At 27.8% G+C, this 14,193-nt stretch overlaps 1 protein-coding gene across 1 annotated transcript in view; it reads right to left on the reverse strand.

Annotated features, from left to right (window-relative positions):
• Window positions 1–1,191: 1,191 nt before the first annotated feature.
• The window catches only part of kn (EBF transcription factor knot), a 383,752-nt gene continuing 370,750 nt past the window's right edge, over window positions 1,192–14,193 (reverse strand). Inside the window, exons 10-14 of the mRNA XM_075365598.1 lie at window positions 12,338–12,464; window positions 8,172–8,260; window positions 6,042–6,234; window positions 2,971–3,201; window positions 1,192–1,328 (exon numbers count right to left, since the gene is read on the reverse strand). Coding sequence (XP_075221713.1) covers window positions 1,192–1,328; window positions 2,971–3,201; window positions 6,042–6,234; window positions 8,172–8,260; window positions 12,338–12,464 — 777 coding nt within the window. The remainder of the gene's footprint in view (window positions 1,329–2,970; window positions 3,202–6,041; window positions 6,235–8,171; window positions 8,261–12,337; window positions 12,465–14,193) is intronic.

Below are 14,193 nucleotides of genomic sequence, written 5' to 3' on the forward strand. Positions count from 1 at the left end.
AAATAATAATAAACATATAGAAAAGTCTTTTACAAACCCAGTTTTATAATGTTTCGGAATATTTCATAACATAATTTTAATTTGTGTGTGTGTGTGTGTCGACTGGAGATCGCGATATAATTATAATAAGATTCATATTTCCAAATAATCACCAAAGTGATCCGAAAAATTTGATAATGATAAAGATATGCTTTATACAATTTATTGAGATCTGGAATTACACATTCAAATATAGAGTGTGAAATTGTTGTTTTCTCGTACTTTTCTTTAAATATAAATAACAAATCTTTTTTGTTGTATAAAAGAATTCTTAATAAACTATCGTACAACAGAGCTGTTTTTTATTTTTGGTATAATATGTTTTTAAAAAGTTCTTTTTTTTAATAATATCTAAATTCAGGTATTTTTAATTGATTACCTAGAATATTATTTATCAAAGTAATAGTCAAACAGCCTTTTTTCTTTTACAAGTATAAAATATGAGTATTAATTAAGCAATGATAATGATAAAAATAAAAATGATTTATTATTCAATATTGGTTAATGAGAGATTAATTATAATAAATCCTTGGATTTCAGTAACGTTTAATTTAGAAATGAATTGGTTTTTAAATTAATATTACAAATATCATGATAAAAACAGATTAAAAGAATTTCTATACAAAAAAAATCGGTAATTTTATGTATTTTTTATTTTAGTTAGAATAATAATGACGATATAATTCTGATAAATAATGTAAGATCAGCCTTAATTGATAAGGAGAAATTGCATTAATACAGCATAATAGAATAACGGTTAAGAAAGAATACACATCACTAAATACTCGACTGATAAAAAAATAAACCAATCACAAGCCACAAATCGTTTCCGTCAAACCGATAGCAAATTTTTATGAAAACTACCGAAAGCTTAGAAAATTAAATGTCAGTTTGTAGTTATAACAAATTTTACATTTAGAAACTTCGTTAAAATTAATTAACCAGATTTTTATTTTATATCTTATCGTCTTAGGTGTGAAAAAATTACATTAAATTATTCTGAGATTTATAATACTGTACGTACAAATGAAAACGAGAAAGAGAAGATAAATAGAAAGATGTAGAGAGAAAGAAAGAGAGAGCGAGTGAGATAGATAGATAGACATCCTATCCTATAATCCGTACCTGAACTCACTGTTTCACATAAGATTTTTAACAATTCACAGCTAATTGATTCCATGAATTTTGTTGTTGGGCCGGTGATTGGGGTGTATTCCTTCCGACCGGAAGGAAAGCACTTTTCTCATTGTACGCAGTCCGGTAACCCACCGAATTCTCAGGGTGAAAAACTAAAATAAATCAAAATAATATAAATCCTACCGAAAAACAAAATATAAAACAAAGCAAAAATAAAAATTAAAATATTTATAAAAGAACAAATTTTAATATTTTAGTGTGTAGTCTACAACTATAAAGAGAATAGATTTTTTAAGAGTTCTATAATTAAATGATACGTTACGTTACTTTGTGACGTTTTTATAAAATATATATTTTTTAAATTCTATTGGAAAAAATTTTATTTTGTACAATTAAACATTAAAAAATATAATAACGAAAAAATAGAAAATTCACCCTTTCATTATAGCGTAAACACTAACTTGTCAATTACATTTAAACTTTTTTTGAATGTTTAATAAATTAGTAGTTTTAATGTTACTAATCCATTTTAACGTCTGCACTTTTTCCTCTATGGGTTTTTGTGTATATTTTCAATTTCAATTGTTATGAAAACATTAATTAATTTATAAATAATAAGACCAAGTTACATGCGTATAGAAATCTATTGGTGGATGCATTCACAACTTTTAAAAAAAATAAAAGTTTAACGTAAATCAAATTACTAAGTAAATTCACATAGAGTTACGTTTTATCCTAAAATATTTAGTATTACAAATTTTTAACAGATAAATTAAAAAATTAATATTTTTTAAGTTCCTGAAATTTTTAATTTCGATCAGTTACGTATTTATTAGTAAATAAAAATGAAAAAATAAAATTAAAATGGTTTTCAAAAAAGCTATTCAAAGAAAATAAAATTCGGAAAATAATTTTCCAGCAAATCAGATTTATTATCATTATATCAAGGTTCCACTTCGGGTGTGTGAATGACTTAATTTTATTTCATTAACCAGAAGTAACTAATTTTATCTACACAAAAAGCATACAGGGAATTTACACTAAATAGATATAAAAGCTTCAGACGATAAATAAACAAACATTAATATTCATATTTCTGATCAAGCTACTTTTCAATTTTAAAAAAAAATAAAAATACTTCTTTTTATAGAAATCCATTCAGTTAAAAAAAAAAAACAAATGAATTTTTAACGGTGACTAGAATAATTAAATAACTATTTCTAAGACGGGGATATGTATCAAGTCAATTATTAAAAATAAAGAAAAAACTGATTGCTTATGCCGAAGTTAAACTGTGAACTAGAATATTGTAATATTTTGTTAATCTCATTACAATGAAAAACATTTACATAGTTTTCTGTTTTTAATTTTTATTAATTTTTTAAGTTCCTAATAATTGTTAAATTAAACATAACAATTTTCTTGAAATATAACGTAAGAAAATAAACAACTAAAGATCAAAAACAAAACGTAGTCAGATTGAAGGAAAAACTTGTAGAATCTAAATAGTGAGTAAAACGAAAATAATTTTAACATGATCTAAGTTTAAAATTTGAAGTATAAAACTTAATAAACGCGCGTAGTGCTTTTAATATTAATTCAAATTGCATACTGATTATCGGTATACTGAACCGATAGGGCAGAACATTAATAACTAAATATTTTTCTATGAAAAAAAAACATCTAAAATGTAACATATTTTATAAATAATTATTTATAAAATAATATAAAATAAAATTCTGCAAATTTTATTTCATTTATGTAAAAATAAATAAATGAAAATAAATATCTTACTAGGGGATGAATTGAATAATCCTCCAGCAGGAGATCCCATATTAGTTAACTGCGTTGAAGATGTTGGAGGTACAGGTGCTGGTGCTGGAGCTGGAGCGGTACCGCTGTAATTACCGTTCATTGATGCGGCTGTATTGTATGATCCACCGTTAGACGAATGAGGTGTAGATGCCGAAGAACCATAACCACCTCTTGGCGATACACTTGAACTTTGACCTCTACCGTATTCTTCTGTGAAAAAGACAGAACACTTCTACAGCACTTCCGTACAAAAAATTTTGACGTGTAGAATTAAAATGTAGTATTATGAATTTGAATTTAAATCATTATGCTATATTAAATATTTTTGATATAGTAATGCGACTTTTGCAAGTACAATTAATAAACTTTTATTTTCTATATGTAAATCTCCGAATATATTATTTCCATCGTTTATTTATAGTCGCATCAACGACAATAGTCATTAGTCACTTAAATAAAACTACATTATCATAAATAATTAAACAATTAACATCAAACATTGGATAACAAACTCTGTTATATGAATAAAAAATGGGTAATAAATATTGGAACATCTCCACTGCGCACACTGTATTCCGCAAGGGATCTCACTTAAGCAAAACTGCTATATTAAGTTCTTCATTTTACTGTTACAGAGAAACCGCAACAGTCTTTTGATGTATTTCTTTCGGTCGGGTAAACTTCACATCTGAACCCACCAGGTTTAATTTTTGTCGAATAGACTCGACCGTTGGACGATTATGGACCAGTGGTTTATGGACCATTTTACATTGCACGGCTCACAGTTCTGCTGAGAAAATCCAAATAGATGGGCGTGGGTTAGCTTTGTGTGTCTAATCCTCATCTGAGTAAGGATAACTTGGTCTCTTCTGTCGTTTGGGATAAATAGATTCTCGAAGATATTCTCCCGGATGCCATGTACGGCCGTGAGAGGACTTAGCAACCAAAACTTATTCCACTGAGTAATTTACCACGGATTGTCTTCGTGAACTCGCTGTCACTTATTAATTCTAATCGAGCTTATTAATATGGCTCGGAACCCATTACCACTAAGAAACTACCCTCTTGAGATGGTATCACAGATTATTTGAACGATGGATTTAGATCGTCTGCAGTTTAAGTTCTCAAGTACAATCATAGACGGTTATTATCAGAAAGCTGTCGTCACTACGGGCTTCAATAACTCTGAAGACAGTAAATTGCGTAGGCCTTGCAAAAGAACGCGGAGGAATAGTCACTAAGCTTATATATTATCTCGTTGTCAGGAAGTATTACTGAATAGCCACATCCGTCGGCCGAGACAGAGACCGTCTGTGTAGATGTGTTTGTACCCATTGTACTTTTTAGTTATCTCGCTAAATTGGTTTCTAACAGATCGGTAATATGGGTTCCGTTTACGTCTTCCGTTTACGTCTTCCGGATGGCAAATATTCACTCTTTAGAGATGCGGGCAACCAAGGAGCGCCGCAACCTATTTAATTTCCGAGAATCCTCGGAACAGGCAGGCCTAGTTCCTGGAGAAATCTCTAAGTATTATTAAAAGGTTATTAACAAAATTCAATAAGTTATTATACCTTAAGTTTTTAATGCAAATGACATATTTTAATAAAGTTCCTCAAACGATGATATGTAAAAATCTTTGTTGAAGATACTTATTAAAGACAGTGGAAAGATCCACTATGATATCTTTTTTGAAAATGTAAAAAAGATAGATCGGTGATCTATGTTATTATGAATCTATATTGAAAAGGTGAAATTTATAAATTTTGAGAGTTAAGGGAAGAGATAATAATGTATGCGCTTATGAACGATCACACTAGGGAATTTAAATATTGTTTTAGCAGAAATAAATTTGAAAGGTGCTAAAGAATTTGTAATTTACTTCGGTAATTAAAATACAAAATAATTCTGAAAATAAAAGGGAATTTTCTTTAAGAAAGTCTGAACCTGTTATCAGGTAAGTTTTTCGGATATTAATTAAATGCAATTCATATTATGGGGATGTAAATTTAACCCGATCGATGTAAAATTGTTGATCATAATGTGTTGCTTCTTTTCGGAACTTCTAAGGAATTGTAGTACTTGAAAAATGTTGGATAATCTTTTTTCATGAACTTTTTTCCTATTTTGCATTTCCTCAGCGATCTAATTTTCCCTTTCTCATTATCCATCAATTTTTTTTATCCTTGAATCATTTTTCTTTAGTTCTATGAATATTTCCCAATTTTATTTATATTTCGGCTAAGCGTCCGTGGTTATTGGAATAACTGTGTTGTAGGTTATTTTAGTTACTATCCAAATAAACCTATGTGTTAGTAATTCTGGTTATACATTTCTTGACTGATAAAAGCTCAATATGAAGTATTTACCGATTAAAGTGGTGCCTCCTTTCTCTTCCAGAGAATTCGGTTTATAGCATACATATTACTGAAAGATATGTTTTATCTAATTACTATAATAATCGTACTTATACAAGTACCCAGTGTAATTAAAATAATATCCAGAATTATAATTTGAATTTAAGGAAATCTTTATTAAATATAACTTCCAATTTTGGCACTTACGCTGATTCATACCCTTTATTTTGAAGATACTACTATTTGAGAAATTCCAATTATAGTAGAACTCGTCGTTGTGATTTGGATACAGTCATTTCCAGCATTACGTAGAATGATTTTTTATCTTTATTTAAATTTATCAAATTTATTAATAAATATTTATTTTATAGAATGGATTAATAAATAGAAAAATTTCTACTGAGTGCTAATATATGAATTACTTGAAATTTATAATTAATGATAAAGTATGTTGAAAGAAGTAGTTATTTAATTGCAAGAAGAAAATTATAAAAATCAACACGACTACTAACCGTTTCCTAATACTTTCATAACTACTTTGAAATTATTTACGTAACTTATTCTGATGTAAATTTAAATAGAATTAAATTGAAAAAAAATAATAATATTAAATATGTTAATAACTAATAATAAATTAAGTTTATAATAGAAATTAAAAAAATAAAATAAAATAGATAAAATAGAAGGCAGTACCTTCGGTCCACTGACCGTTTCCATTCTCTTGAACACTGACGGCCAATTGTCCTGTGTACGTATTGAACCCAGACGACATACCATTATTTGGTATTGCGGGCGGAGATCGAGGCGCCCCTAGGGACAACTGATTGTTACGTGGCATACTGTACAATGCTTCTGCCAAATCAGCAGCACGCTTAAGTATTATTTCCTGCATAAAAAAAATAATTTTATTTTTTAAATATTTAATGATGTTACATATTTATTACAATAATAATAATAATAATAATAAAAATTATTTTATTTTTTTATTTTGTTTTTTGTGCAACAGAACAGCTTTACGAAGCCTTCATATGTTGCACAATATTACATAAAAATATATACAATAGTTACAATATCTATAAACAGTTATAAGTAACAATTCACATATAAATTGAAAATATTGTACACATATACATAAATATCGGAATACAATAATAATAATAATAAATTATAAATTTACAACAATGGAAATAATAATTAAAGTATAAGTCACTATTTACAAAAAGTTTACAAAAATACATTAATTTCGTTCAAGAAACGAACTTGCGGCAAGAAAATCAGACCATCGCCTTTACCATCTTTTAAAGCGATAGCAAATTTACATATATATGTTGATAAATGCAATTTATGAGTCTATGCATAATTATAAAATAATATTAATAAAATGGTCCAAAACAATTTTTATAACAATAACTGATATCTTTTGCATTATCCAGTAATAATAACTACAATTACAAAGAATAACAATTTAGTATTTTACAATTAAAAAAACACAATTCAGAATTTATAATATACATAATCAGAACATAATTTTATAATAATATATTTTAAAACATTAAGAATTACAAAGAAATACAAAAGAATAAAACCAGAGTATTAATTAATTGTGATTATTATTAAGCAGTATAATATCTATAAGCAGAAACTAATCCTGAATAAAACTATTTTATTAGTATAAAGTTAAAATATTATTTCGGAAGGTGAATTAAAAGGAAAAGGTTAATAGTTAGACACTGAAATAAGAATGGAAATGCTTACAAACACACACACACATATATATAAATGCATGTACACCATCTAGCATAACCTAGTCAATGTTACCAACTATTGCTCGATGTATGACATCAATAGATGGACGAGAAAAAAGATCTAATAGATCAGCGAAACTATTTGCCAGACCAAAGCATCTTAATACTGGAGAACACTCAGAAACTCTTCTAATGAAGTTAATAATAATAATAATTAATATATAATAATTCAACAATACATCAATTTATGTGAAAAAAAATTAATTATTTTAAGTGCATTTTAAGCAAAATAAATAAAATAGAGTTATATATATATATATATATATATATATATATACATAAAGTAAAATAAAAAAGCTAAAGTATATACCGCTAGAAATAAAAAAAACAAATATGTTAATATTTAGTTGTGTAAATAAAGTAAAATTATTTATACTTTATGTATATCCCAGAAGTATTTTAAAATTGGTAATGGAAAAACTCTAAAAGTTACAATTAAAAATAACAAATACGGTTTAAATGAAAATTTTACTACAATTTAATTTTTACTAAACAAAGATTTAGTTACAAAATTCTATGTATGTGTGGTGTTATATTAGTAATATTGTCATAAAAAATATATATATATTTTACTGGTAAACTTTCAATTTAATATTTGTAAACTTTATTTAATATTTAAGATTCTATCATAGGAAATCATAAAACTTTCATCTTTCAATTTTTTTTCTTTTAGAATCAAAACATTCCATCTACTTTTTGGAAAAATGTGTTCAAATAAATTAGTAAAAATCTTTATCTTTTTTACAATAATTCTGGTTTTTACGTAATCGATTAAAATTTGTAATTTTGTGATTTTTAAAAAAGATGAAAGTGAAATAAAAAGTGAAAATACATTTAAATAAATTTAGTAGATATTACGATAAAAATTACTTATTTGTACTTTTAAAAATAACAATTTAATTACTTAAATTTCGCTTTAGTATATGATCTACTGTTAGTAATACAACTAAAATTAAATTTCACTACTTTAATAAATAATCATTCAAAAACAATAATTTTACTATTTACAGAATTATACCTTAGGAAGTTTTTCGGGGTCGCCTGGATGCCTGGGAATAAGCTTTTGAAGCCTTTGAAAACCGTAGTCTATTGTTGGTTCGTTTAACGCTGAAAATGAATAAAAATGAATATTTTAAAGTTAAATATATCAGATGTAGTTTAATAATACAATTAAACCAAAAAATTAGGTTAACGAATTATATTTCTTACTCGGTAATATTTATAATTATATTAATAAAGAGTGTTTGTACAAAATAGCCCAAAATATAGAAGAGGCCAGATACCAACTGTCAACACTGGAAGAGATTGCAGGAAAAATTGGTCTAAAAATTTCATACGAAAAAACAAAAATTACGGTGAGAGACCCGCTATGCATAAGCAAAGTAAAAATAAACAATAATTACATAGAACTAGTAGAAAACGTTAAATATTTGGGGGAAAACATCACGCACAACCTCCAAGAAAATCCAAACTGGAATGAAAGAATAAATAAACTCATCAAAGCCACAATAAAAACACAAAACATCTATAACAAAAAACGCATGTCCGACATTATAAATCAGTTATCCGACCAGAAATACTTTACGGATGCGGAACCATATTTTGACCGTACCAGACAAGGTTTACCGACAAACTAGAAAAGATTGAAAGGCAGATTCTACGACGATGCATCGGGAAAAAACATCGGCAAAAAAGACGGGATTTGGAGAATTATTCCAAACGAAGAGATTTACAAAACGATCATCCCGATAACTAATATATTTAGAAAGAAGTGAATTTCCTTTCTAGGACATATTTTCAGAATGGAAGACACTAGACTTATCAGACGGATAATCGAACTTTTCTGGAACAAGAAAAGCAGACCGAACTGGTTATACGAAGTACAGAAAGACATGGAGGAATTAGAAATAGCTCATGAAAACCTAAAAACGAAAACCAAGAACTATGAGAAATTAAAAAATAAAGAAACAAGATTCCTATCAAAACCCAAGAAAACAATAAGCCGGGTGTACTCTGAACAAGAAAGGGCAAGAAGATCTGAAACCCGTAGAAATTACTGGCGAAAAAGAAAAGCTGAAAAACAACAAATCAGCAAGAAAAGAAAGAACTTGCCAACAAAAAAAAAAAATGAACTAAAGTAATCCATTATGGTCTTAAAAGTAAAAGAAGAAGAAATAAGTGTTTGTTTTAAAAGACAACCCAAAAAGAGCAACCAATTTAAAGAAAAATAATGTTTTTTATTTAATCCGATTAGAAATAAATATTACAATTATTATTTTTGCAAAACAATATTGAGATCAAATTTTTTTTTATTACAAATGTTGAAAATATCCACCATTTTCATCAATGTAAGCCTTTACCCTCTTTCTCAAATTCCATGTAACATTTTGAAGTGTACCCTTACAGTTTCTCGTAACTCTTGAGTTATGTTGGCTTTCTGTTCTTCAATGGTGCGTGGATTATTTTTGAATACAAAACTTTTAGATAACCCCAAGAGAAAAAAATCTGCAGGAGGAAGATCAGGTGACCTAGCTGGCCATAAGCCAGTCGATATTACTCTTTCTCCAAAAAATTTCTCAAAAGGTCCATTGTTGCTCTTACCGTGTGACATGTGCCTCACATTGTTTAAACCTCCATTGTTTTGAATCTCTCTAGTTTAATTATAAATTTGCAATAAATTTCGTTACAATATCTCGTTAGAGGTTTACATTAACAGTTTTTTAAAAGAATGCGGGGCCAATTATTCTTTGCCTAGAAATTGTATACCACACACCAATTTTCTGCGGGTGTAGAGGTCGTAAACGGTTGATGTGAGGATTGTTGAAGCTTCAGTAGCGATTATTCCGACTATTAACGTAACCACTCATATGAAACCAAACCTCATCTGTAAAAAATACATTACCTAACATTTTAATTCCCTCCCGAACAATTTATTAAACCATAGACAGTAGTGGAGCCTAGTAGCATAATCAACCGGGTGTAATCCACGGGATACATGAATTTGGTATGGCTTTAAGTTAAATAACCAGGTAGTTTTAAAGACACTACACAGAGATATTACTTCCTGTTCCGTAAGTTATAGTAATAATTTGTTAGCTGAGTTTAAAAAGCTTATCCTAACATCTTCCAATATCTTGTCATTAAGTATTGAACGTTTCCGCTATGTCTCAACTTGCAAATAGAATCAGTCCCTCTATATTTCTTTATTAAACGATGAATTGAAGATTTATTCGGGATGTTCTTATCCAGAAACAGCAATTGAAAAGTTTCCTTCTTAATGTTTTTTTTTTTTTTACAAAAATCATAAATTCTTTGCAATAATATCTAATCTACTTACCTTTTTACACTTTAAAAAATTATTAAGTCTGCATTTTATTGTTAACATAAAATCGTAAATTGCGTCCGTTATAATTAGTTGCATTCACAGTTTATAGCTCTTGTATTAAATTGAAATTTAAGAAAAAATTGTAACCAAGAATTTTTCTAAAAAAAATTATATTTTTCGCCTAAATTGATACTTAAATTTTTTTAATATTCTATTTCGTAAACATAAGCTTCTTCATTTTACTATTTTCTAATTAAAACACAATATCACCAGTCAAACTTAGAAAATATCCATAAGATTTAGTTTTGTTATGTAGTCTGGTACATTACCAAAAATAAAACTAAGTAGTTTTTACAAAATTACCCATGCATCCGTATAAAATTCAAGTAGAGCAGACATTAAATAACGCTGATCGAGATAATTGTATCACTTTCAGCCACCAACTTTTGAAACTTAAAAATATTAACAATATTCACACAAGCTAAATGAAGAATGAATTTGTCGGAAAACAAATTACGGTGTCGATCACCAAATCCTAATGAAGTGAATTTTAGAACCACGACACAATACGAAAGTACTATAGAGTGTAGCCATCATTGTTTACACTATGTCGTGTAAACAGTATCGTTTGGAATAATCAGACCATCTTTTTTTAAGGACATGTTGGAAATACTGTTACCGTGGTAAGGATGTGTCGTCTCTATTTCAGTACATTTAAATAATACTAAATAAAATGTCAAACTGTAGTAAATGCTACTTAAATTAACCTGAAGACAAAAAAAAAATTGTTTAGAAGTCGCCTTATTGGTTCATTTTAGTTGTAATTTTATGCGATTAACTACGAAGTTCTGTTTTGGGTCGGTAACTAACATTGTTGCCTCATCTTTTCTGAAGTAAAACACAAATTCACCAATTATAACGCATCCTTCAGTTTTTATTCTCGCTCATTTTTAGAAATACCGGCTTTTCTTCTTCCGGTAAATCTTTGGAATTTAATTCAAGTCAATACAATTTTTATTGCTCTTCTACAGTAGTGTTCTCTAAAAGTAAGTTTTGAATAGTCTTTGGGTTATTTATAATGGAAAATTACAATAATAAATAAAAAAATACCAAAATATAAACACAATAAAACTTCCCGATTAAAAATAATATTATAAGAAAGATTAAAGATAAAACACAATAAACTATTCAGGATTGGTAATAACGAACGTTTGAATCAGTTTTAAAAACATATATGTACCGATACTTATTGGTACCAATAAGATTGACACTGCGTGAAGTTTAGAGGATTAACGATCGCTTTAAATCGATGCGATACTGTGCCTACTAAGGAAGGTATGATTGTTTTTGTCTTCAAAACCCAACTTTTTCCACCCCCTTAGCCGATGGTTTGTGATATCAAAAAACTTTACTTACATAAGTTTTAGGCCTTTATTCAAAGAATCACAGGAACTTTAATCGAATTCGATATTTTACTTTATAAAAATTTGATAGAGATATTTTTTTTTTCAAAAGGCACTTCATTTCCACCCCTATGATTCGGTTTTGGCAGTTAACAAACTTAAACGGGATTTTTTGTCGAGTAATATTTAGAGAACAATCTGAAAGTGATTGGCGCAAAATTACGGCAGTTATAGTGTCCACAAGAAAGTGATATATATATATAAACTTTTGAACTGACGGCGGTTTTGGGGTCTGGGGGATGTGAAATGCCAACACGAAACGTCGAAATTTTCCGGAAGTCGAATCATGGTACCTACTAAAATAGGTAGCTTTCTTATGAAATCTACCTAAAAGCACTGTTTTTCAAAAAAAAAAAAAATAAATAAAATAGTTATATTATTCTACGTGATACTTACATACATAGACAAAACGGCCGGGTGCACCTTTACAAAACTGTTTTGACTTATACGACAATGTCACCTCAACAACTCCAGGAATATGTCTGGGTGGCGTCTGCACACGTATCGCATGGGATGTTATTAGCTGAAGGAAAAAAATACGATAGAAATATTCTACTATAAAATTTTGATATTGTAATACATATATATATATAATATGGAAGATAAATATATTAATATAAAAATAAAAAAAATGTTTACATTATGTATACGTGTATGCGTGTGGTTTTTTCGTTAGATCCTTCTTACAATTTAAGAAGGATGAATTTTACAAGAAATATTTTTTCATTTTGTATTTAAAAACAGCAGATTTAATTTTTAATCTGGATGCATTTTTGGTCATTATAAAAAGGTACACAAATTTTATCTTAATTCCTTTTCTTTTTTTTCAGAATATTTTAGGTATACTGAAGACATTCTAAACTAAAATAAAATCAATTTACTTTATTTCAATAATAATAAAAAAATTACAACGTAATTTGTTTTGTTTTGATTTAAGTAAATAATCTTGAAATTTTGAATATTCAATCAAAGATTAAAGGACAATAATATAGCTAGCTACAGGATTTGAATACAAATAATAGCAGTTATTCAGAATGTTCTTTTTATTTGATAATAATGCTATTTTATAACCATCTGTTTTACTCGGATACGTATATTTTAATGGCGCTTCTTATTTTATTTTACATTCTTATATATGTTTTAATATGAGAAATGAACATAAAACTTCTGTTGAAATTTAATATTTAAAAAAAACTAAAAGGAACCTCCTCAAAATTACACATTTTAATAGTATTACGATAATTTAACAATATAAGATTAATAAATAAAAAAATAAGATGAAAATTGTTTGTTTTTTGCCTAAAATAAAAATTTTCTATAGTAAATGTGTATAATCTACCACGTAAAAAAAAATATTACACAAGAAATAAATTTGAAAACATTATTAAATCGGAAATGATTACAGTACTTTTTTCCTGTTTAAACAAATATCCTTCATCAGAAGTACTTAAAAAAACGTAATAATAATAAAACTAGTAAAATAATTAATAAAGTCAAAAAAATAATTACTAAATTCGACTTCAACAAATATTCAGTTTTAATAACAAATGGTCACTTAAGTAAAATTTATTTTATGAAAAAACTTACACCTAACAGCTTACGCCACCACACGTACACGCATACAATCACCTTCAATTCGGTAACGTGTTAGAAATTTTATGAATTCTTACTTTATCGTAAGTGTAAACAAGGAAAACAGATGTTATATAAGCCTAACTGATGTACAATTAAAACTATTCTCTTTACAACTTTATTAAGAAGAGATACAAGTATTTTACGATCGTAAATTTCGTTTTGATTGGCTGTTATACTTTTATACGACGTTTATTCAGGTCTGAAATACGATTTTGTTTATTATAAGATCTTTCTTTTCCTGTTTATCCTCCTGGAATTACCGTTCAGGTATTACTTCAGAGGATGAATGAGGATGATATGTATGAGTGTAAATGAACGATAGTCTTGTACAGTCTCAGGTCGATCATTCCTGAGATGTGTGGCTAATTGAAATCCAACCACCAAAGACCACCGGTATCCACCATCTAGTATTCAAATCCGTGTAAAAATAGCTGACTTAACTAGGACTTGAATGGTGGAACTCCCGACTTCCAAATCAGCTGATTTGGGAAGACGCGTTCACCACTAGACGAACCCGGTGGGTTTTATTATCATATCTATTCGTGTTAAAACATAAAATGGATCGTATAAGTTATCATGAAGATATGTGTAAAATTGTAACCACTTGATTAATTTTT

This window comes from Lycorma delicatula, chromosome 5 (assembly GCF_047948215.1).
Source record: "Lycorma delicatula isolate Av1 chromosome 5, ASM4794821v1, whole genome shotgun sequence".
Classification (NCBI taxonomy): Eukaryota; Metazoa; Arthropoda; class Insecta; order Hemiptera; family Fulgoridae; genus Lycorma; species Lycorma delicatula.